Source organism: Pecten maximus, chromosome 4, assembly GCF_902652985.1.
Source record: "Pecten maximus chromosome 4, xPecMax1.1, whole genome shotgun sequence".
In the NCBI taxonomy this organism is placed as follows: domain Eukaryota; kingdom Metazoa; phylum Mollusca; class Bivalvia; order Pectinida; family Pectinidae; genus Pecten; species Pecten maximus.
Window position 1 is genome coordinate 50,094,211 of NC_047018.1, and position 26,869 is coordinate 50,121,079.

Consider the following 26,869-nt stretch of genomic DNA (forward strand, 5'->3'; position numbering starts at 1 on the left):
ATTTATAAATATACATACTTTACAAATCTGTATTACTAGATGTATACATGTATACTTATATATATATTGTCTCTTAGTAAATGGTACATACGTTTCTACAATAAGGGTGTCCAGTAGGAATGTACGGTAACGGTGACTGTAACCAATTATGTCCGGCGAGCTGTTACGGAGGCAACTGTAACTCTAAAACGGGTTCTTGCATATGTAAGTAACTATTGTGTAACTACGATGTTTAAATGTGAGGCATAAGTTCATGAAAAGACATGTTTGTGTAATTCTTACACTTACAGTTTTACACTATTATGTGTTATTCTTACATTTTCCGTTTTACAATATTTTGTGTAATCCTTTCAATACCAGATTAACATCATTTTGTGTTTTTCTTACATTTACAGTTATAAATTATTTTTTGTTATTGTTTTTACATCATTTTGTGTATACCTTTATTATATGGTATATTCAGTATGAAATCTATTTTCAGTGAAAATGTACAATTTCACATTCATTTTGTTACCTTTGCGACCGATATATCATCTTATTTTTCGGAAACTGTAGTGATGTTGTGGAGTTCTAGACCACCTGGTCCGATTATTATTGTTTATGCAATTTCACATTTTTTTTTTAAATTTTGATATTCTCTGCTCTCGTTTTTTTTTTTTTTTTTTTTTTTGTGAGTTTATACTCTTATACTTGAGATCCATTGACATTACGGTTTTTCTGTTTTTATTGCTATATGGTATACCCATCCGACTTCGTAAACAATAAAATAGATAAACTTTTACCCTATTTGCTAGGGTTATTGGACGTTACAGTCGTAACACATTTGCCTTTTACTAAAGTGGCTATGGTTCAACTCCCAATGATAACCGCATTTTTTTTCTCCGGGTTCTCTTGTGTTCTGTCACAGTAACTCCCAAGCGGGCCAACGTGCAAGACTGATTTGTATAAGATGAGATAACTTGTTTTCGCAAAAAAAAAAAAAAAAAAAATGCAAAGTAGAATCTAGCTAGTTTAATTTTTGCTCTATTCATTAAGAACTTGAATACTATGTAACTGCCCTTCTGTCATCTGGCATTTAGTTATTACAGTAGAATTAAAATTTCCCTCTCTCATCTTTTTCAGACTGTTCTCCAGGAAAATACGGCACTGTGTGTGAAAATGATTGCTCTGCGAATTGTAAAGACAGTTTCTGTAATAAAGACTCTGGATTTTGTTTAGGTTTGTATTATTCTCACTTGTTCAAAAATAATTGACAATTAATGCAGAAAGAAAAAGAGAGACGCCATGTCTGCTAATGACCTCAATCTGTAATCAATCTTGTCTTAATATCTCATTTAGCTTAAAATATCAAGGTTTAAGAACATCAACATGTTACATCGTTAGCTATGGCACACTCCAGGATATTTTCTATCTTATAGAATGCATTCCTGGAAAGTTTGGGGATACCTGCAATCAGGACTGTTCTGTCAACTGTAAGGACAGTATGTGTGCAAAGAACACCGGATACTGTACTGGTGAGTGATATAGACGTCCACGTGTATTACAAAATATTGATTTATTCTGTCGCAATGTCTCAAAATCTACATTGAAAAGATTAACGTTCTTATCTCTATTGGCTTGGCATGGCTTACAAGCTATAGAAATATACATTTTGTCACATTGTTGTACAGCTAAACAATACAAAATCATTCAGTCATTTTAACACGTACATTTTGTGCAAAAAATAAAATAAATTTTGATGAGAATTTCTATAATGTTATTTGCCCAAACAGTACATATATTACCCTGTTATCTTTCTCCAAACGTTCCACTCTCTCAATTTAGCGTTGTATTTAATTTGATATTATGATTAAGTTCGTCCTGAAGAAAGCCTATCGTGCTCCGCTTCTATAATTGACGTGTTACCTTCCGCCTTCTGAGCGATCATTTTAGTTGGTTGTATTTGTGACAAACAGTGTTTACGCTTTCGATGATGTAGCATCTTTAAAAGAAACAATGTTATAAGCATAATTTATTCCTAATTATGTAAACATTTACAGAGTGTGTCGATGGAAAGTTCGGCAATACCTGCGATCAAGACTGTTCTGTCAACTGTAATAACAGATTGTGTGCCCAGGGCAACGGGTTTTGTAACGGTAAGTAGATGATTAAGCAAGCCTTAATAATTCCATGTTTCACGGTAAAACAGCACAGTAGAAAATTAAACGGCATCCGCAGCATCCGACAAACGAATTACAATAATGAACAAAATGAAGTTACTGAGTTTAATTATCACTTTTACAACAGTTAAACTAATATGTTAACTGACATACATGTACAATACGTAAGCTTATCTATAAACAAAGAAAATATAACTATTTTATTTAAATAACACACATTACACAACTAGTCACGGATGAATGGCACGCACCGATAACTAGATGGCTTGACTTACAATAAGAACTCATATTATAAGGATATTATATTCCTTATTATGTAAACATTTACAGAGTGTGTCGTTGGGAAGTTCGACAATACCTGTGATCAAGACTGTTCTGTAAACTGTAATAACAGATTGTGTGCCCAAGACAACGGGTTTTGTAATGGTAAGTAGATGATAAAGCAAGCCTTAAATAATTACTAAATAACATATTTTGTGTAGGTCATTCATGCGTTTTATTGTCATGGCTTTCGTGAATATGCTCAGACATGTCATACCCCTTTAAAAATATTTTGGGAAATCCTGAAAGATACATATAGGGTAGATAAGTGGACAGCCTCACAGAATAACCCTCAATAGGTCCGCTATTCCTGATTATTTGATGATGGACATATCTTTATCTTTTTTTTTTCTTTTTTTTAAATTTTTTTTTTGATGCTCAGATATAGGCTCATAGATATATCTTAATATTATATGTATATAGTCCAACTTCTCATTCATATTTCATTGCCATACTTTTACATTTCTCGTTATACATATCATACAAACGTGGTGTTCATAATTTCATCCTCGAAAGTAATAATCTCTGTCTCTCTCTCTGTCTCTCTCTCTCTGTCTCTCTCTCTCTGTCTCTCTCTGTCTCTCTCTGTCTCTATCTCTGTCTCTCTCTCTGTCTCTCTCTCTCCTTCAAACACACACACACACACCCTTGCACACACGTACCCTTAAAACAGAAGCAGAAACTCTATACTAACGGCAGCATACTTGCATATACGTGCTTGTTTATACACAGACCCACACAAAAATAGAGAATACTCACAGTAAAAACACCATCACCATCAGTACACACGCAGCGTATATATCACCAATACGCCCTTTTCATGTGAACATAATACTTTCATTTACCCATCTTTACACATAGATCATAACTTTATGTTTTAGTACATTTTAAGAGCTAATAAGCTCGCAGAGCCATGTTTATCATCATTGCACATTCTCTATTGATTCTTTTAATCATTCTTTTTTATTCGTTTTTTTACATGTTACTCGTTTAAATACATTGCTATGCTTTTCAATCATTTTATATCTCTATATCGTTGTAGGAGTAATTTTCTCTCAAGAAAATGTTTGAATAAAGACACAATTGAACAACTGTCGACCCTTCTATTAGAGATGTGGTAGTGTTTATATATTGTATAACCAATCAGGGACATACGAATGTTAAATTCTTTGTACTTCTTATCAACAATCTTATATCCTATCACGATGTAATACATATTTCTTAGCTGAACATTGTAATTATGTTTTTGTAAAAGATCATGTATCAAATTCCACAATGGGTCTACACATTGACATTCAATAAAATAGTGTTTATAATCATCCTTAACTTTACATATACAACATTCATCATTATCAATAATATTCCATCTTTTAAGTAAGATTCCATTTGGAAGAATATTATGGAATAGCTTCCATTTGAAAAATTTTCGTTATTCTCTATTAAGATATCATTGATAAATTCAAATAATTCATGAAAAATCAAACCACTGCTTTCTAACATAAACAAATCTTCCCACATACCTCTGCAGTATGACTCTGATTTCTTTTTTCTTATAAATGCTAAGTAAAGAAACTTATTATTTACCTGATCAAGTTTTACACCCACTCCTTTATCGAGGACTAATAAATCAGAGTCAGTTTGTACATTTACCCGTGCATTATCTCCCTTGATTTTGTCCTTCCATTCTTTAGGAATAGCTTTCTTTACCTGACTTACCTCACTTATCCAGTCTCTCGTTTCTTTTAATTGTTGGTAAATTTTTATTTCATTTATACTATCATTATCAATTATATCGTTGATAAAAATTAACCCGGACTTAATCCAGGTCTTAAAAATTAGCGACCTTCCGTTAAGTTTGATGTGTTTATTTCCCCAAATGATCTCTCGACAAATATCTGTAAAGTTATAATCAACGATCGGCGCGTTATTTTCTCTAAGTTTCAACCATGATTGTAGGATGTTAATATAAAAATATGGTACATCGTTTTTTGGAAGGTTGCGTATGTGTCCTGGGGACATACGAAACAACACAGTGGCGCCACCAAGCTTTTCCAAATAATAATTTGGAATCACCTTCCAACAGGCGTCTACAGGAGATACTAACCTTTGTATCCAGGCTACATTTAAAACATCAATATGGGATTCAATATCCCGTATTAATAAACCGCCTTCCGATTTATCACTTATCATAACACTACGTTTAACACGCTCCGGCCCATTGTTCCAGATAAAACAATATATTTTCCTTTCAAGCTCCTTTATTTGTTCTTTACTTACGTATTGGACACTTGCTAAGTAGGTTATCTGTGGTAATATTATAGCTTGAACAACGACAGATTTTCCTATAATGGTCAATTTTCTTTTTTTCCAGTTTTTGATTAGTTCATCAATGCTTGTAATTTTGTCTGCCCAATTAAGATTGGAACTTACCTTTGAGTTTGTGCCGAAGTACATTCCCAACGACTTAACTTGCTATAAACAACGAAAATATAACTATTTTAGTTAAATAACACACATTACACAACTAGTCACGGATGAATGGCACGCACCGATAACTAGATGGCTTGACTTACAATAAGAACTCAATAGTTTAAGCATATTATAAGCATATTATATTCCTTATTATGTAAACATTTACAGAGTGTGTCGTTGGGAAGTTCGGCAATACCTGCGATAGAGACTGTTCTGTAAACTGTAATAACAGATTGTGTGCCCAAGACAACGGGTTTTGTAATGGTAAGTAGATGATTAAGTAAGCCTTAAATAATTACTAAATAACATATTTTGTGTAGGTCGTTCATGCGTTTTATTGTCATTGCTTTCGTGAATATGCTCAGGCATGTCATACCCCTTTAAAAATATTTTGGGAAATCCTGAAAGATACATATAGGGTAGATAAGTGGACAGCCTCACAGAATAACCCTCAATAGGTCCGCTATTCCTGATTATTTGATGATGGACATATCTTTATCTTAATAAAACATCCCTCCATTGTATGAACTGAAATGAGATCTACACAAATGATATAGATATAATTATGTTATGTTTCCAGATTGTGTTCCTGGCAAGTTTGGTAACACATGTGAACAAAACTGCTCCGTAAACTGCTTAAATAGACTTTGTGCCAAGGACTCAGGGAAATGTGATGGTGAGTGATTTTATCAATGTTTTTATGGCAGTTTGGTCCGACATGGTTAATAAATCTGACACGACCTACTTTTTATGATAAACGCGTTTTTAAGATAATATATTTGGAAAATAAAAAGTTTTCTAGACAAAGAACCTTGTTTATACCTCTCCTACTAAGGACACAAACGTACAATAATACAACAACAACAATAATAATTATTATTTTTATGATAAAGTAATGATAAAGCAATTACCTTATTGAAGTCCATGATAAATTTTAAACATAGTGTTGCTGTTTCCGATTATATTGCTAAAAAAGAATATTTCTGTTCCCATTGTAATTTTCTTATAACTGTATTTTATAAGTTTTTGTTCAACATTGAATGCAGGTACATTTATTATATCTTGTCCTTGTACAGTCCTTGACCTTGCTTTTTTCAACTTAAACTAACAAACAATTAGTTTAGTATAAGTTATTGAATTCAGAAACAAATCTAATTAATGGTGAAAACCTGAATCTTAATATGTAGTGTCATGTTTTCACAAAATATTGCCGGGAACAGTAGTAATACGGTGATATAGAAATACCTGCCGAATGAGATTTGACGTTGCTCAACTACTGTTTACTTCGTTTACTGGTGTTTGAACTGCATTTTTATACAGATATTTTAAATGTATTAACGTGACTATTGTAATCTGCCACTTCAGATGAAATGTTTTTGTGTATATGTCGAACATTTATGTACTACAGATTATGAAATATTTATTTGCACCTAGGTTGGAATGACCATTAAATGGCAGATTGCACATAGTTCAGCCTAATATCAATATCCGAGTAAAACCAAGCATGCAAAATAGAAATATATGTACTGAATATTGCTTTGTGTGTTTAAAGACTAGTCATCCAAATAACAACCAACACACTTCGAAATGTAGATCTAAATAAACAATTCAGGAAAATCATAGAAATGTGATGTTCAGATTGTAGTATAAACTAAAACATGATTGTTTAATCTGTGATGATACAATTCATCAATATAAGTTTCACATTTTCTTTTAAATGTCCCAAATAACTTTATATATCCAAGTAACTGGTTGACATTCCATGTTAATATCTACGACATAGAAGTAAAAAATAATTAACATATTAACGGTTTGTTTTCAGAATGCATTGTGGGAAAGCATGGACAATTTTGTGGCAATGACTGCCCAGTTAACTGTAAAGACAGTGTGTGTGCCCGGGATTCTGGTATCTGTAATGGTATGTACCATTGAACACATTACATTATGTAACACAATGTAACGCAGGTAAGGATATATCGATATATAGATAACCGACAACTATTTTGTATCATAAGTTGAGATCACTTGCACTGGCCATTTCTTGTGACTGATTTGATCAGGGGACCTTAATTATATCCCTGACTAGATGTAATGACACCAAATCAATGTTTAAATCAAGGGCACCACTGATATTCAGATATTATATCATACTTACTAACAATGCCCATTTTAGTTTGGAAAGAATTATATTTCAATGTCTATTATCTTATGACCATTTAGCTTTATGGCTAGTTAGCTTGTAAATGTATGGCCTATACTTATAAAAGAATGCATTGCATAGTATAACTCTTTTATTAAAGCGATGCAGCCCCCCCCCCCCCCCCCCCCCCCCCCCTTTATTTTTTAGGCTGAATAAGCACGCTTTACTATTAGATAATTCTGTACCGTTGTCGATCATAGTCGTCATAATGCAAAGCACCTTTTAGGCTCTAAATTTTGTTTATATCGTTCATATTACATTTTACGTCGGTGTAAAAGGTAAAATTTTCTTCATAGGTTGTTAATGTAAACAATATGGCGTTTGCTATATTTTCCTATTAGATATTAGTGTTAAGGGCGTTGCATGGTGGTCTACATCTAAATCGAGATCTAATTTAGCTAAATACATTTCCCTATTACATACAGTAATAAATCTTATCTTTGCATTCCTATATGTATATAAAAAATAAAAAAGAAAGAAGTCTGCAATTTTTTTAATCTTCTGAGGGCGAGCCTGATAACTTTTTCCAGTACGAAATCCGAGAAAGAACACAAAGAACTGCGGAAAGAGTGAGCTTAAAGTGAAATAATGCTATATTTTCAATCTTTGTGTAAATGTTTAATGTTATTTATTAATTACTTAAGTAGTTGCAGTTATAGAAGGTTAGTAATTCAAAAATACATTGTAAATAACCTCGTTGTAAATGTCATTTAACATATTCACTTGAAAACGATGCCAGTTGATTGGAATTTGGCGACGCATGTTTTCTGTACTAAAATAATCACCATTGGACTGAATATAGACAGTATAAAATGTATTATGTGTCTGCATATAACATAGAAGCAAAAATGACAAAGGTAGACAATTTTCGATTCGTGCCCATACAGAACGAATGCGACCTACGGTTTCTACAACATCCCTAAAAAGATACATATTTACAAGATGTACAAAATGTATGTGCTCAGATGTCCCGTATATGCTGTAATCGTCATCATTTCTTGCCCCTTGTTGGATTCATTGGCACGCTGTTATCTATTTTAGCTCATCACACTATGTTTTTGCTTAAGTCACTTTGCCTTCTTTGAACGCATAACAGTATTTCACATGTATATTTAAATATATTTCACCAAGGCGACATCAAAAAAAGAAGGAAGAGGAGATGCAAAATTTAACAAAACTGTAAATCGAAATTACAAAAGTATAGAACACGAAACAAAGGACACTTTACGTGGTAACTCTGAAAACTGAAAATGTATGGAAAATAATGCGTGACATGACGTTGTCAAATCAAAGTCATGGAACTTGTCCAATGTAGTGAAAATGGGATTATCCGGTATACTACCGTTTAACGAACACATATATCGCTACGAGGGAAGAAAATAGTTCCCTTTGAAATTAGAAACCATTCGAAGTTATAAATCCGCATCATTCAAGGCAAGAACATAGTTCCCCTTTTGATATAAAGATTTCGAATTCATCAATACGCATCATTCGAAACTCTCTGCTGTTACTTCCCCACTGTTCATCTATAACGATTGTCATGAAATTGAGCCTAATCGTTCAACATTCGAAAACAAAATATTTTGGAAATAGGGATGTAATTAACATAAAATGGTAAAATCACAATCAAGAATTTAAATCATCGCGAATGCAGCTTAGATGAATTGTGTCCCTGTAAGTGAAGATAGAAGCGGCAGATGCAGAATTGCATGAGGACTACTTGATTTCAAATTATTAAAAAAACAGTCCAATATGAATTTAGATATAAGTACTTGAAGCAATATCTTTGTTACCGTAGACTCCCTGGGGAATACATCATAAAGTCAGTGATCAGAGTTTACTTGTATGCATTTTAACTACAACGCAATAGTTCCCTATCTATGAATGTCATTTTTGTCAGGAAATTCTATAAATTATTGACTTATTCTATTATAGAATGCATTACCGGATATTACAGTAGTAAATGCGATCAGAATTGCAGTACAGGTTGTGAAAACAGCAATTGTTCTTTTAACTCGGGACATTGCTTTGGTGAGTATTAAGGGTATTTATAACGTCATTTACAATATAACGATGATTAAAATAATGTAAACTTTTGACAAAAATTATGAAAAAGTGTTCTTTATTTTAGCAGCCATAAACATATAGACATATTTATTCATGCAACTGCACCCAATCACCGTTTATTCTTGAGCTTAGCATTTTAGTAGCATTCATGTAGAATTTTGCTTAGCTGTTATATTCAAAATACTGGCATTATTTTTTACAGATCAGTTAAGCTTGTCGGGCCTAGTATCGAACATATCCTAGCATATAAGTACATTTCTTCCGCCTGAGCTTTTTCGACAGGTGTTACGTACATTATACCTACATTCAGTTAGTTTAACTATAGCTAGCCCAATCTGTGGAGTGGAACAATGGCATTTGTTTTGACAATACTTAATAATCAAAACCATAATGTCGTTGACCGTAGCTTAAGTACACCGAAACACTATATAGTTGTACTGAAAATCCTTCACACTTAGATTTTACAACAACCCATGTTGGTCGTGGAATACAAATCTATCGGAACACCTCCTTTTCTCTAATTTAATGACTCTACTTCAAGGATTTAGAAAAATATACAATGTTTTGGTTTGGTATAAAATCATGTCTAAATTACACAAATCTCTAGATACGTCCATCTGATTAATTATCATGTGGATATCTATATCAACATTCCAGCCTGTGTTCCGACGAAGCGTGGTGATACTTGTAACCTGGATTGTCCACCCAACTGCAATAGCGAAGTTTGCGATAAAGACACGGCAGCTTGTTCAAGTTTGTACTGCAATATTTTAGTTTGGTTAACTGTCTCAAAACATATATTCAAATAAGTAATATATAATTTGATCAGGATATCAGTTTGTTTATTTATATAGCATTCAAAATGCATTGGGCTCTGTCTTAACCGGAATCTGTATGTTCTATTACGTCACTTATTCATGGTCATGTCCCTCTTAACACTAGTGATCGTATCTATGTAAAATGGCGTCGACTTCGTTCTGGTCCAGCGTGCTGCAGTGGCTGTGCGGGCGCAAGTTGGTTGTTTATACTATCAAATGATCACGCAAGTTGGACATAGTCAGCAAACTCCTTCCGCGCATTATAAATAGCACTGCCTTGTTGATCAAGGGTCATCTATATAGACAAATGATGTTGATTTTTAAAACAGAATAGATATCCACAAATTTGCACAAAACTAATATACGGGGGCTGACGAGGGCTGATTGATAAGTTGTGAGCCTCGTATTGAAGGAGGTACTCAAGGATGGGTGTTCTTTTTTTAATATACTATACTCTGACTATAAAGGGCCATGTACCAATGGACTAGTCTCATTTGGTTAGTTTATTTTGACAACGTAGCACTCTAAAGTAAACAAGACAAGTGGCTTTTGCAAAATGGTCAAAATCGGTAAGGGTTAGGGTGAAAGAGTCTGTCATTGCCATGGCTGCCGTTTACGATTGTGGCTTTAAATTGATTGGACATCCGCCTCATTCACCTGATCTCACTCCGTCAGACTTTCATCTATTTCTAAAAACTGAAAACATCAATTTCAGGCACCCTAACCCTAACTCTAACATGCAGTTGACGACTTTCTGAACAGCCAAGAAAGGAAAGGAGATTTTTTTGAAATACAATACAATATGTCCGGCAAAATTCAAATCCTTCAATATGAGGCTCACAACTTATCAATCAGCCCTCGTACTATACAAGAATGTGTCTTGATATCAATATTTTGCTGCAGATGCTGACATTTTTTATGTATTGTTACTTTGTGGTACGCTTCGGCAGCGAACAATTTTAAGTCACACTAATAATAAAACCTGCAAAACTAACCGTTATACTTACAAGTGTCTAGTACACTAGATAGGGGCGTTTGTTTGACTGGATTCGAAACTCTATAATTTTGTGTTGACCTTGAAAATTGAATGACGGTTGTGAATAATATTACGCAATTATGACATCAAGGAAGGGATTTTAACTAATAAAAATGCCCCTATTTGACATATTTAAGACATCTGATCATTGAAGTTATACTGTTGAGTTTAAGGGTTGATTGTTTTAGAAATCTGCATATTTTACCAGCTGTTAAATGATATTACAGCATTTTTATGATTGCAATCCCTTCCTATATTCTATATTTTTGTGAAACTTTTCATGATCACCATTTGCATTTAAAGGTAAAAAATAATGTTTATACGTATATAAGTCTCAAATCCATATGATATAAACACTTTTAAGTATAACGGCATGATGATTTTGTGCAATATGCGTTACACGTGAGCTAATTGTATTCCTCTAAACATGCATTTTTTGCATGTTTATTTAAATGTACAAACAGCTTAACAATTTACATGTCAACATTAAAGACCATGATTAGCCATGACACATATTGTTATTGATCAAGTCACTTCTGTGATGCTGTACTATTGTCGTGATTTATAAAATAACGCTATTTCGATGATACTTAAAACGAATTATTTATTGATGATAGCTACAATTTCAAACGGTAACACGTTTTAGCAGCTATCGCTATCAATTTGAAATCTAGAGTAAGTCTTCTTAAGTTACACTTGACAGTGTTTAGTTGGTTATGGTGCGAAAACATATTAGGAGTCGGATATCGAAACGGAAATGAAATTAGATGAGCTAGGCTAAATTGGACAAAAACGATGACCGATATCTACTTCAACTAGATGAATTGAAAAGGGATAACAGAGGATTAGATCATTGAGATGCAGGCGAGCTTTATTCTAAAGATAGTCAAAGACGTTTTTGATACAAATATCATAAATTATGGGTGTTGTCCACGTTGATAACATAAAACGACGCGATAACGAAGGAATTTCATGACCGTGATAACTTTTCACATTGTTGTATATTTTTGCGATTTTGTGATTGTACGGATCATGTTAATTGCGGTCTTAAGATTATTACATATAAGTATATATGCCAGATATAATAATTATGTTGTATATGTAATTATACAAAATCTGAACCTCTGCAAACCGGACAGTTTATGTAGTCCCGATATAGTCCGGTTTAGACAGAGCTCACTGTAAGTATAATTATTTGATTAACTTAAATGTTTCTACTTAAATAACAGGTTGTGCAGCGGGGTTTTATGGAACGAAGTGTTCGATGGCTTGCGGCGGCAACTGTTCAGAATGTACCCAAGAAAGTGGTCAATGCACAAGTAAGACGTTTTGTCAGACTTGTAATACAATCTTACGAAGGCGAAAGTATTGATACAACTTTGCTTTGTCAATTATTGTTTGCAATTCATTACTATAATATCAATATATTTATATCGATAACGACAATGTATGCATTTTGCATAACATTAATAAATAATTTATATTGCTTTGTTCTTTGAAAGAATGTCAGGTAGGTTTGTACGGGACGAATTGCACCCTGGCATGCGGCCATTGCAGTAGCTGTCGATTTGATTCCGGTATATGCATGGTTCCTTGTGATTCTGGATATGAAGGAAGTCTCTGTCAAGCCAGTAAGTATTAGTCCTTACTTCATCAACTCACTGGAATAGTTGTAATCGGTGAAAACGAAAAGAGCAAGCACTTCTATGTGGCCAATAAGAACGAATCTAAATTTGTGTATCTACCTCAAAGAACGGTGTGAGCAGCTGACAAAATCTTGATTCCGCGCTTCTGTATCTTGTGATGTGTATGATGTCCACGGGATAATAACGATTGTTTTGTCCTCGTTCGATTGCAACGTTGACTTACCATACACATAGAAATAAAATACACTAAAGGGCATTAACTATTGTTTCTCAATAAGTTGTTGTAAGATAGACTAATAGCTCATGATAGCTTTTATAATGAATATTTATTTAAAGTTTTTGTATGCTGGTAATAATGAAATTATATCTTAACCATTTGATATCACAGCCGGTCATTGATATAATTAATTCTTAATTTTCAACTTAGTGAAAGCATTACTGAGTTATATGTCAACAAAGACTGAACGCAATGTCGGCATATGTTCTTTGTTGACACAAATCAGTAGATGTTTTTTTTTTTTTTTTTTTTTTTAAATATTCCTTCCATGTGAATTCGTACCAGCTTTTCTACGACATTATTAACTTATCATGGCCTTTAAAAAAGCGACAGTCAGCTCTTTATCTTACAGTACGAGACATTTATGAATTCATCGTTCTCTGTATCAGAACAAGTCCCGGTTACCGAGAGTCCACCAACAGTAGACGCAGGGCCTATAGCAGGAGCTATTGTAGGGGTGATTGTTGTCGCTGTCGTCGCCGTTGTGATAGTTTTTCTCATCAGAAGGTACATGTAGTCTAACATGTGTTAGGTCCATAACAAGAAAAAAAAACATGTTTTTTTTTATAAAATGTTCATTTGTGTCATGTTTTCCACATTGATATACCAGATGCAGATTAAGAAAACCTGATATCAACTGCAATTCTTTTTTCCTGAAATTATTCTAATATTCTTTTCACTGTTAAAAGGAACTAACTTTCACTGTGTTATTTTTTTTCAAAATTATAAACTGTGGCCAAACATGCTATATGACGGAAGATGAATAGACTATTTCCCTAAAAGAAACATTGGAAATAGTGCTAAGAGCAATTGTGTTTTCCACGTGGGTTTGAGAAAATGTTTATTGTTTAAGGGATCGAAAGCTAATTTCAATAAGAACCATCCTATGTTTTCCCACTTCAAACCGATTGCACTTATTACGAAACTGTGGTAAATTTGGTTCAAATAATCAACGTTTCTATCATACAATAAACTGTAATACAGCTTAAATGATGGAAAAACAATTTTTCACATTATTTGTACATAGTGTAAAATATTTCTAAATGTCAATTTCACGTTATACACATGAACGTTAACGTACAAGCAATGTCAAATTATTTGCTGTTCTTTCTTAAGGCAAATATACTGTCAAACTTGAACCGTCTGTTATGTAATCATAAAAGGTGGGCAGATAGTCGACAATGATCTTCCTTATGAAAAGACTCTCAAACTCTTAATGCGTTGTTATAAGACATTTTTTAACACTTTAATTTTCAGGCGTCGACTGAGTGCTGCTAAACAAGATGCATTTGTTGATATCGGTCGTAGCAACGTCGACGAGAAGCGAATATATGACAAACCGCTAGAAAGAGCAGACTCGAACCGCAAGAGACCCGATAAAAATGTCTATAGTAATGTTTTAGGTAACAAAGCTTTATTTACAATTCGGACAATTAATATATGATATAATAAAAATTAAAATTTATGAGGTATCATTTTTTATCATATTTGTCTGTTCTCAAAGGGTTTCACCTTGCTGTTGTGTTTTAAATACATTTGAAATAGAGTAGAAGAAAGAATAATTTTATCAAGGAAACTTTTGTTTGTTTTTGTTTGTTTTTTATGTTTTTTGTTTATTTGTTTGTTTGGTTGTTGTTTTTTTTTTGTTTTGGTTTTTTTTTCGTCAAACAATTTTCTAAAAAAAAAGTGACTAATTTAAATAAATCAAACAAACGAAAAACAAAAAAGTAGGTCTCATGCTGAATGAATGTATTTCTACAGTTTCCGACGAACAACCAGACGAGCTGCCTAAGGACTCCGCCAATGTATATGTAAACGCTCAGCAGGTAGCGCGGAAATCAGGAGCCGGTGATAGCGTCTACTATAATTCCGGTCCTATTGGGTTTCCTGTCTCCACCCTCAAATCTCTTGTTCAAACAAAACTGAAAAACAAGGCGAAGGCTTTCCTGGACGAATACAAAGTACATTATTTTACACTAATTATTTGAATACATGTATATTATAAAGCGTATTACAATTCGTCAGGCATCAATCAGGAGAGATATAAGATAAAAATACCTTGATTCATCTGAATGTACGTTCCTGTCTATATCATATTGCATTTTGCTATTACAATAGGATATAAATATATCATACATATTTAACAATATACACTTGATATTAAATATAGTCAATACCATCTGGAGATTTACACGAGCATAGTGTTGGAATACTACCACAAAACAAGGCAAAGAATAGATTTAAGACTACATTTCCGTGTAAGTATGAGCTGAATTGATACAAGTATCTGTACATGATTTCTTGATAATCGATCATTTTCCGTTCTAATCTATCAATGTCCGTTGGTTTACCACTTATCCTGATTAATCATAATATGATAAGTGTTAACATAAGATGGATTACATTATACCGCGCACGTCAAAACTTTAGTTTTCTATATTAGAAAAAAATTATGTTGTTTAAACATCATACTAAGGAAACATGGCCATATATTCATCTTTTACAGATGATCATTCCCGTGTGATCCTTGATACCATTGGAAAAGATCCACATTCCGACTACATCAATGCCAACTACATCGACGTTAGTATATTAAAGCACCTTTATAAGAAATATCATTACTTAAATGAGATTTCAATCACAAAGTCACTTAGTTGCCAGTGTAATCAGTGGATGTAATTTTGTGATGAATATGTTTATTTATAACTAAAATGCTGTCGTTTCTTGCAGAGTGTCACAAAAACTGCGGAATACGTAGCAACACAAGGTAAGATGATTTTGCGTTACCGATAAATGAAATACATAATTGGATTAATACTTCTTGATATTTAATCATGAAGATTTCAATTTAGAACTTTATTTCTGCACTATATGTCTTTAAGAAGCTATCCTATTATAGAGTTATAAATAGCATTGTAAGTAAGCGTAGACATCGTCGGTTAAATTATTCTTGAATCTTTGTATTTTGCATTATTGTACAATTATGTTCAGCGTGCTATCTTATAAGTAAATGCTATTTATCAATTTATTACTTCTGGAGCATATATGAACTTAGATAAGTGTTGGTTGTGTATCTTATCAGTACCAATTTTCCTGAAAGATGTTACATGAAATGTGTACCCAACGATATTAAAGCATATTTAACAGTTTAAATCATGTGGAATGGTCCTGCAAGATGATAAATGTTATTTTGATGAATGATATTAAATCATACTTCGGAGGATTATACCAAAGACACACAATGAAAAGCTATTTTGACCTTCTATGTCTTATCAGAGATGTGGAAGCCCTAACGATCGATAGATATTGTAGTAGGGGACAAACTCATGTTTAGAGAAAAGTCAAAACCTTGATGGGAGGTCCAAGAATCCCATTATTTAATTATTTTTATATTTTTGCCATGTAATGGTATAACTTAAAGAGGCAAAAAACATTTTTACACGAATATTTCTTGGATATGTTATGTTCGATTATACAACTATTTGGCTTTCGTATCAATGTTATGTGGGAATTTAATTTGTAGGACCAAGGCCTGGCACTGTTAACGATTTCTGGCGGATGATTTGGCAACTGAAGTCTGGCAAAATTGTCATGTTGACAAATCTGATAGAAGGGGCCAGGGTGAGTTAACAATATCATAGGAAAACCACAAAAATAAGAAAAAAATGACGAAATATTTAGCGACAATGGTTTTAGTACAATTTTGATAGATGACTTCTTTTAAGTAAGTATATTATGAACAAAATGAAGGATTAAAACACCGTTACAACAGAACATGTTTTTGTTAGAATATCTGGAAATGTCAAAATTTGTTTTGTAAGTTTTGTTGTTGTGGTATTTTCCAGCCAAAGTGTGACAAGTATTGGCCAGATGAGGGAGAACCTTTGACCACGGCAAATTTCAACATCACCCTTGACAGGGAAAGGTCGTATGCCTTCTACGTCATCCGGGACATTACAGTTACAGAAAAGAAGGTAGACTATATGGGGGAAATAGTATTTTTAAAAATTAAAACATTTAAAAATTTTGATATTTTATCAACATTACTAAATATAGATCTTTTCTATTAGAAGCCACGAAACATATCGACGACAAAGTGTGTGCTGAAAATAAAATTCTATATCACAAATTATATATCTAATCTTCTTTGTTTTAATACTTAAATGTATTTCACTTTTAATTACAAAAAAAAATTAAATTTATTTTAAGACAAAGTCAGTCCGACAAATACACCAATTCCATTACACAACGTGGCCAGACCACGGAACTCCGGATCCGAACGAACTTGTCGTGTTCCATCGCCGAGTGAAGAATTACACAACTTTATTGACTGGGAAAATGGTTGTGCACTGCAGGTACGGTACAGATGTTATTTCTCAGTGTTACTTTTGTCAGCGCAACTCTCTGTATGTCGTTTCTTTAAATGTAATTTTAGTAGGAAATCGTTTTTTTTTTTTTGTAAGTAAGGTTATTTTTTGTTTATTTTTATTTATTTATATTTTTTCATTTCTTGTTTTTGTCGCATTAACTTTCGATACTGTTCTGGCAAATGGGACGTTTGTTTTATTATTCTTAGGGCCGCAGATATGGACGTTGTTCCAAAAAAAGCACTGGCAGTGTCCGGTGCACTTGATGTTTTCTGTAAATGATATATGCATTGTTGCAAACAAAGCCATTATCAAGGCTGGTCAGAAATAAGTAACTATCAATGGTATGAACCACTACTGGGCATAAGATTCCAAACAAAGGTTTTGGAGACATATTGAAAATCAGTATCAAAATGGTATGATCGCAATAATGGTTTCATTTATAAATAATCTATCTGTGTAAATCAAAGTTTGTGGTGTTCGAGAGTAAGTAGTAAGGCAAGTGCTTTTAGTGAATCACCTCGTCTCTGATTTTGGTAACGTCACATTCCTTGATTTCATCTAGATTTGAATGACACAAGCAGAAGACTGATACGTTTTAGGGACAGCAATCTTTTATCCATGCACTTGGGTGTCCGTGTATTTTTTACTCGGTGGTAATTTATTATTTTATCACAGTGTAAAGATAATTTGACAGCTTGTTCCTGTGTTTAGATATTGTTCATTTGTCTTTGAAATTATCAGGAAAGCGGTAATAACCGAGGTAATTTATGTTTAGCGCCGGTATTGGCAGAACAGGAACGTTCCTTGCCCTGGATGCTTTACTAGAATACGGGAAGGAGTTTGAAAGAATTGACGTCATGCAATACATTATAACCATGCGGAAGGATAGGGTCAATATGGTTCAAACTGTGGTAAGTTTTGTACATGTCATGCATGGATTACTCCATACAGTAACTGAAAAAAGAACCCATCCTTAAATAACTAGGCCCCAGATTTATCGACATTCCCAAACTAAAGGAAATTTCTTAACCCAAGATTTTTTTACGGAAAAGCCTTTTAAAGAAACAATCTTCGATCACGCTAATTTCCTTAAAATCTTAAAATATCGTCAGAAGAAACAGTTTAAGTTAAAGAATGTACTCAATTTCAGGAAAACTTTTTCTATATACATGCTTGTTCATACAGTGCGAGCTTTAAGAAAGACATGACTATCATATTATGAATATATCAAGAATGAAATATGCACCAAATGTCTTCCACACATTGATGGTATGAGAGTGGTTACGTCACATCATTTTAATATCTTTCAGTTTCAATTTCATTTTAAATGTTAATAAGGTCTGGATATTCACACACAATAAACATATGGTTCCTAAATATTGAATATATTCACAATTCTCAGACATTAGCAGACAGTAATATCTGAACATTTATTTCCCAAGGAACAATACATTGCTATACACCAGCTGCTGATAGAAGCCTTCGATATGCCAGACACCTTAATTTCTAAGATGAAGTACCACTCTGTACTTACTGCACTCTCTGATGACGTACCAACGAACCAAACTAAACTCAGGAAAGAGTATCAGGTAATAATCAAATCATTAGAGTATAATCAACTTAGCAATAAGGTTAGAGGAGGCAACTTCGTCAGCCAATACACTGTCTGGAAACTATACTGTAGTTGAGCGGGAAACTGTTTGTCCATTCTTAACGATATGTTAATATAAAGACCATTTATGCATCTTAATCTCTAGGCTATGAGTGTAGTTTGTCGAATGGACCCCTTCCTGCATGAAGGCAGCTCATTGTGTTTTCTTCTCTCTTTTTCTTGAGCAATTTAAGTTATTTGAACCTTTAAAGAAATACGCTTAGTAATACTGGAATAAAATAATTCTGTAAAACTTGGTTATCGTCGTATTTTAAGATGAACAGTACTACCGAACGATGCAACAATACAGTATCATTATAGAGACCAACCAACCAATTGTTTTCCCATAGACTTTAGTGTTAACGTTTTGGAGTATTTCATTCAAATTCTTGAATTCAATATGACAATTATGGTTTATAACAAAAGTTTAGGGTCTGATATAACACCTAATCAAAAAAAAAAGTTGGGTCCTTCAGCTCAAATTTTCTCCAGGGTAGCTATTTTGAAAATAGGTGAATTTCGCAGTAAAATTCTCAAAAAGCTTAAATGTTTACCTGTTTATTATTATTACCTAAACTTTTGGGGAGAAATCAATCGGACTTACGAAATTTATATCAACATTTCTTATTGATAGTTACCTATCAGGGTACATATCTATTTTCTCACTTCATAACATACTGGCCAATCAGTGGCTGCCAGACATTTTATCCTTGGCTCAACTTTCTATACACAGGGGCTGTTTCAAAAAAAAAATATTTTCAATTGGTTGGTTGTTCCCTTATAAACTATGAATATAGACAAGAAGAGAGCACAAGGCGGGACAAATTGTGTCAAGAGACAAAGCTTGAAGTGTTTTCTTTAAACATTATATTATTGCCCTTTGTATGTAGCTGTGTGCAGTGCCCTTGTCACTGTAAGTAAAACATTCTTTGTGGACAACATTTAAAACATAGTTGTGCTTTAACCTTATCAGAACTAACAAACACAAAGAACACATGCTGTATCATTTTTTGTAGACACGCCTGTTTCATATATACATTTGTAAATGAAAAGTTTTGCATCAAGGAAGAAACGAAAAGGGCTTGATGATGATTTCCATTTTCTACGTTTAAGATTTTATTTTAATATTTATTGTATTAGGAAAAACAAACCAACATTAGTCCAATTTCCCTTATTTAGTTGACACAAAGCTTGAAGCCAAAATACGAGGAGTCTGATAGTAAAGCTGGGTTACTACCGACCAACAAGACGAAGAACAAGACACTATCAGTTCTAGCAGGTAAGTGACAAATAGGAAGCAAGGGGGGATAACTCTGATGCCACTATGTGCTTCTCTAACCACCACCTATTCTATTTTCGAAGTTTAAATGTTTACATACTATACAAATAAATAAAATATTCAAGTACATATGTTGTTACCCAGTTTAACGTTGACGTAGCACACAGGAAATATATGGGAAATATTTTTATCATTGATAAATCTTTGAATTTTATCTACAGTGTGAATCATGTCCTACTTATGTAGGTTTCATAGATAATATTTCTATACAAAAGTGTGTTTTCATATACGTTTAAACATACATATTTGCCAAAACAGTGACAAATCGGTTAAGAAGCGTACAACCCTGATTTGCATAAGAAATATCAAGATCTTCTGAATGTTTGAAATGAATTCCATATTAGAGTATATTGTTCTTGTATTGCCTAGTGGACAGATTCAGAGCCTATCTGAGATCTCACGAAAGTGACAGGACGGATTACATCAATGCTGTAGCTGTACCTGTGAGTATTTATACATTGTTTTCGGTTAAGAATTGTCATTTTCTAAGCCAGTGAATATTGTTTGCTTTTTTTTTTTTTTTTTTTTTTGTTGTTGTTTTTTTCGGCTGAAAGTAACCATTGTCTCTGCCAGTGAATATTATTTTCTTTTGTTCTTTTATTTTCTTTACAGTTATCAATGTCCAGGCCTGGGAATAGTGCTTTCCTTTGTTTGGTTTACAGTTATCAATGTCCAGGCCTGGGAATAGTGCTTTCCATTGTTTGGTTTTCGTGATCGATTATATCTATTATACCATTCTTTTTCTATACCTATATGGAGATTTGCATAATTACAACTTTTGATATTTTAAGTCAATGAGGTTTAGCCGATAATGAGAGTTAAGAAGTGAAAACTTGAATTTTCTAAAGGTATAAAATATTAAACGTTATATATACAATGGTCATCATTTCAGTATCCCAATGGGTATCTGATTATAACTCATCATATAATGCCTCCTCTAAGAAAATGAATAAAATCTATCACTGATCTACATTGGCACCTCTATAACAAAATGCTGTAATAAATAATTTGGACACCAATAAAACGCTTTTTCGTTATAGACGTATTACATCAAAATTACCTATGACTAAAACGTTCAACAAAATAAGTTATGTTTTGTCCATCATATGTTAGGCCAAATATATAAAATCTATCATGCTCGTTACCTAGAATTATGTCCATTTCAATGGAAATTAAATAAAAACAAACTGTGAGATAATTGTTGATGATATCAAGTTCAAAATGTCTGAAGAGTTCCAAGATAGAGAGTTCTAGTGAAATGTATCTTCTGAATGGTTGCTTCCCATATTGAGAAAAAGAAACTCCATTGACATGTTTATAAATTTTCCATGTCCATATTGTTTCCATCCCATGAGCAGTGTTAAAGCTAATTATTTTAATATTACCTAGTCCTATACGTCCAAAACTGGGTACATCGTCACACAGACTCCTCTGGAGGACACCGTGATGGATCTGTTGACGATGATAATGGACCACAGCTGTCAAACAATTGTCATCATCGAGCCGGACGACATTGTAAGTATACGTATCCACAATGACAAATAACCACAGAGTCTTGTATACCGATTTCACTCGTAGTAATATTTGATTTGACCATTAAACTCTCGTCACATTGTATGTATTGACAATATTAATGCAACCTGGTTGACAAATTACAAGAATGAAATCCGTTGCCTAAATTGTATTGGCATTTCATATATTATTGATGCATGTATCAGTTGAATAATAAAGTATCATTTTGTTTATCAAATCATAAAATAAAAGTTGATTTTTTTACGGTACAAATATTTATTTCCCCAACTGGGAAAAAAATTAAATGTCTGTAAACAATATTGGCTAAGTACATATTGAACTGATTGGAATTGCCTGGGTTGGGGAGTCATTGGTTCGTCTCCCCAAACAATAGCTTTGACCCTCTCGAAGGAGGGCTCTCATACAACAGGGAGTTTATGATACATTTACATTACTGGATATCCTTCCTGAAAATCCAGAATATCAAAGTCAGCTAAATGTTAAATGCAGGCCATAACATTTTATCTCAGACGTCTTGCAAAGTGAGACAACAGCGCACAATGAAAAATACAAGAAAATACGACATGGCTATTATTTACTGAGGGTAAAATGCAGAAAGGTTATGCAAAAAAAGAGTAAATAAATTAAAATTCAAAACATTTAAAATAAATAAAATGTTCGGTGTATCGTCTTTTCCTGTCCTTGTCTTACATTGTTAATCGATCAAAAAGGGAAACAATACAGGGAGATTATTTCTGTGTTGATTACTTGATTAATTAATTAATTAATTAATAATTAAACTTATAAAATGTAATCAATTATTTCATGATGTAGGACTGGCTTCCGGAGGAGGATCAGAAGAAAACCATTGGGGATTTCACGCTAGAACAAAAAGGAAAATCATCAACGATATCAAATGTTGATTTGTTTGAAATCGCAATCACAAATAGGGTAAACATTTGATTTGTTATCAATTTGTACTCAGACAAGGTCACTTACAAAAGAATTAACGTATTCAGATAATTCATAATAGAATATGCTTTACATTATAATTGGAAGGATTAAAACTACATTAATATACCAATATACGCCATTTACAATTTAAAGTTATGATTTTAGTGATTTTTGTTCGATGATTGGTGGAAATTAAGTATTTTGGTATATCCAATCTGTAAAACAGCCAATGTCAAAAACATCAAGAAAATCCTTGATATTATAATGTTTAGGATCAAAACAATGTTTCAATGAATATTTTTTTTATAATATTATTCATTGTTTTCAGAGTTATGATTTCAATGACACCGTTCGAATGTTCCACATGACTGGATGGGATAGTGACTCGGCAGTCCCTCGGGATTCGTCCACACTTCTTCAGCTGATGGAACTTGTTGACAGCAGACGTAAATCGGACGATACCAAGACAACAGTAGTTATGTGCCGGTATGTTATTTCGCCATTGGCTTTAAACATTCATATCATGAACTAAATTGTTTCTCCTCGAAAAATGGCAATGAATTAATGTATTCCAGGGACAAGGTACAAACTATATCGTTTTGATATATTCGAAGAATTGTCCTTGTGTGAAGAAACAGAAAATGGAATTAGGCTGCAGTGCATGAATGAAGAGTTTAAAACCATTGGCTTATTCTCTCCGAGATTACAGTAACCGTTGTATTGCTGTAGTACGGACGGACTAATAAGAGATAAATAGCATACAAATCGGAAAACGGACTTCGGAAACCCGCCTAGTTAAGCTTTGCATTGAATGACTTGTGTTTTAATATTCAAACTTTTTAGGATCTCTCGTCCAAGTATATTTTCCGTGAAGATAAGCTTAGCATCTTAAGGGGCATCTAAACAGCAAATCCAGTCAAAACATTGATATTTTACAGGCCAATAGATCCCTATTATGGTGCAATGTCACAGAAGTAACATGATGGACTTTTAGTAGGTATCATGGCAAACCCTGGGTCTTGCTGTTGACATGTAATTTGTTAAGCTGTTTGTAAATTTCAACAAAACGTAAGAAAAATGCATGTTTCAGGGGGACATAATTAACTCATTTGTATCCCATATATTACACAAACTTGCCATGTCGTTTTGCTCACAAGTGTCCAAAGCACAAAACAGGAGCATTGGTTTGACCAGCTTTGACGTTATTATATTATAATGATATCACACAAATATGGCATATAAGGAGGTATTTAAAACATCAAAAATGCTCTTATTAGACAATATAAAGTATTCTTGAAGTGGCAAGAAGACTGCTTTTATGAAAAAATGTTCAACCGTTGAGTTTGGGGTAAAATATGCCTATATCTGAAAAAGGCTGCAAACTCACCATTTTAACAAATTGACATTCAAATGTTCATGTTACTATGATGAGATGTCTTCAAAGTACGATATAGGAGTTTTGTTATTAACTGAAATGCCTCCTTTAATCCATATTTGTGTAATATTATTCTCAGCTGCCATTTGCATTTCAAGGTCAAAACAAAATAAGTGTTTATACGTACATACAGTAAAATCCGGTCAAACAAATGCTCCTACCCTGTGCTATAGACACTTGTGAACATAACAGCATGGCTATTTTTCAGGTTTGATCATTTGCGTGACTTAGAATTATTCCATGCCAAATCTTACCACAAAGTTACTCTACAGAAGAAACTGGTAGCATCTATAGTATATTATTGGTGATTGTAAGAAGCTACATGTCCAAACAAACATTTTGGTATATTACATGACATTTTTTGTGCAAATCTTAAGGTATTTATTCGTGTTTGAAATTCAACACTATTCTGCTATATAGATGACCCTTAAGGGTGATAAAATTTGTTGAAATAACCGATATGATTAATTTTTTTTCAATTTTTGCTATAGAGACGGATATTCCCAGAGTGGACTCTTCTGTTGTATCAGCAGTTCGAGAGACCAGATGAAGTCTGACGAGGAGGTCGACATATTTCAGATTTCTCGTCAACTGCTTGTGAGACGTCCAGAATTTTTAATACGTTTTGTAAGTTTATATTTTGTATAGATCTTTTTACTATTATTCTTAACACTTTTTTCATTTAATTTGTTTATTCTGCCAAGTGCCAGACCCAAAACATTAGCACATGTTTCGACCTTTTCATAAAATATACATTGGCTAATGGTAATTTGTCAAATGTTCGTCGATATTTTCTTGGAAAAAATCTATTTCTGAGCATTTTTATTTCGTTTGACATTTCATATCCAAACAACATGCATGCTAATAAGACAGAACAGTGTTTGTTTCTCGTGAGTAGCACGCATGCTAAGCACCGTCTATGTTTGGCCATTGTCAAAAGCATTGTGTAAAATAATAATTCTGATGCATGAATTGAATATCATTTTGATTTAATTTAAAATTATATATTGTATGCATAGATTATTTATTCAATAACCTCTTATATTAAGCAGTTTTCACAACCTGCATTTTACCTGACAGACACGCAAGTGTAACGATAAATTCGGTTGAAATGTCATTTTGTCAAGCAAGCGAGAGTTTGTCTTTTTCCAAGAATTCTTCAAATTCCCGGCAACCATCAGTTAATGTATACCAGATAATCGTACACATATCTGTAATATGTCATTTTATTTCAAACCAGGCATATGACAAATATGTTTATTATCACTAATTATTTTCAATATGTTTCCACACAGGAACAATACCAGTGCTGTTATAACATGATCAAGGATTACTTAGAGACAACAGACGTCTACATGAACTGACACTATTCTGGATTCCCGTATACTGAAGGACTGGTATCAGCGTTATATATTTACATTCAGTATACTTGAAAGCATTGGCAAAAATTGTATTCATTTTTCATAACAACATTAGCCTCATCACAGAGTGTAGTAATGTCGGGGACCGTGTTACCACGGGTAGTACTCTCCGCCGTAGGATTTTTTTATCCTCTCGTATTCTTTTAAATAACACGATCAATGTAGCATTTACATACATCTGATGTTGTTTCCGTCATTTAAATGTTCAAAACAGAAAAAAACCGCTCCAAAAATCTCACAGAATAAGTATTGTAGTTGGAACTACATTTTGTTCGTGTTGTTGATATGACGGTTGCCAAGACCGTGCCAAGAACTGTCTCGCACTTTCCAGCGAAAACGGCTGTTCTCTCTCCGACGTCACTCCCTAAATAAACATGAAAAATGCATTGTTTTGAATATTGGGTGCTTTAACAGATAAAATGAAAAATAATCATAATGTCAATATAAGGAATGAAAATGTTTTTTCAACATTCATGAAGTCATGACAACATTGGCTTCTGGACACATTTACCATGAATCGCTAACGCGAAAAGTGATAACCATACACGGTAGGACTTGTACCAGTGTTATGAATAATATATAGTTTATTAAAGTAGAACATACACTAGTTATCAAACTTGTGTTATTAAAGGGTGATAATTTAAACTGAACCTCACCTTTGCAACATTACTTTTAATAACATTATGAAACCACAAGACCGCCACATCACAACATCACGTCATCACGACACCTCGACATCACGATAGCACAACTCCACGACACCACAGCATCATATCACCATCATATCACGATACCACGACACTTAGACATCACGACATCACAACATCACGATAGCATAACTCCACCACATCACGACACCACAGTACCATAACAACACGACATCACGGTACCACGATATTACTATATCACGACACCATGACATCAAGACATCACGACACTTCAACATCACGATATTATAACTCCATGATACCACGACATCGTTACATTATGACATCATGACACCGCCACATAACGACAGCGTCACATCACGTAACTACGACATCACGACACAACGACATCACGAAATTACGACACTAAGACACCATGACAAAACAAGATAAAACAACTACTTGACAGTTTTAACGATACAACTAACACTTATTCAGACATACGTTTACTGCAGTGAGACAAAAAATTAGATTTTTTAAATTC

General features: G+C 33.4%; 1 protein-coding gene across 2 annotated transcripts; it reads left to right on the forward strand.

The window, feature by feature from the left end:
- Nucleotides 1–107: 107 nt before the first annotated feature.
- On the forward strand, nt 108–26,540 carry LOC117326360 (receptor-type tyrosine-protein phosphatase kappa-like). 2 transcript variants are annotated; one of them, XM_033883071.1, is made up of 27 exons: nt 108–204; nt 1,123–1,218; nt 1,419–1,514; nt 5,533–5,628; nt 6,775–6,870; nt 9,088–9,183; nt 9,877–9,972; nt 12,303–12,392; nt 12,576–12,704; nt 13,386–13,503; nt 14,254–14,399; nt 14,758–14,957; nt 15,167–15,254; nt 15,503–15,579; nt 15,727–15,763; nt 16,520–16,617; nt 16,842–16,970; nt 17,206–17,351; nt 18,142–18,277; nt 18,809–18,955; nt 20,197–20,296; nt 20,726–20,799; nt 21,746–21,871; nt 22,703–22,819; nt 23,151–23,308; nt 24,749–24,884; nt 25,553–26,540. In XM_033883071.1, exons 1-27 carry the CDS (start codon nt 120–122, stop codon nt 25,619–25,621), a joined length of 2,982 nt encoding a protein of 993 aa, XP_033738962.1. In that variant the 5' UTR covers nt 108–119; the 3' UTR covers nt 25,622–26,540. The 2 variants fall into 2 exon arrangements, with proteins under 2 accessions (XP_033738962.1, XP_033738964.1); XM_033883073.1 differs by lacking the exons at nt 108–204; nt 1,123–1,218; nt 1,419–1,514; nt 5,533–5,628 and adding exons at nt 2,041–2,135; nt 2,490–2,585.
- The last annotated feature ends 329 nt before the right edge of the window (nt 26,541–26,869 follow it).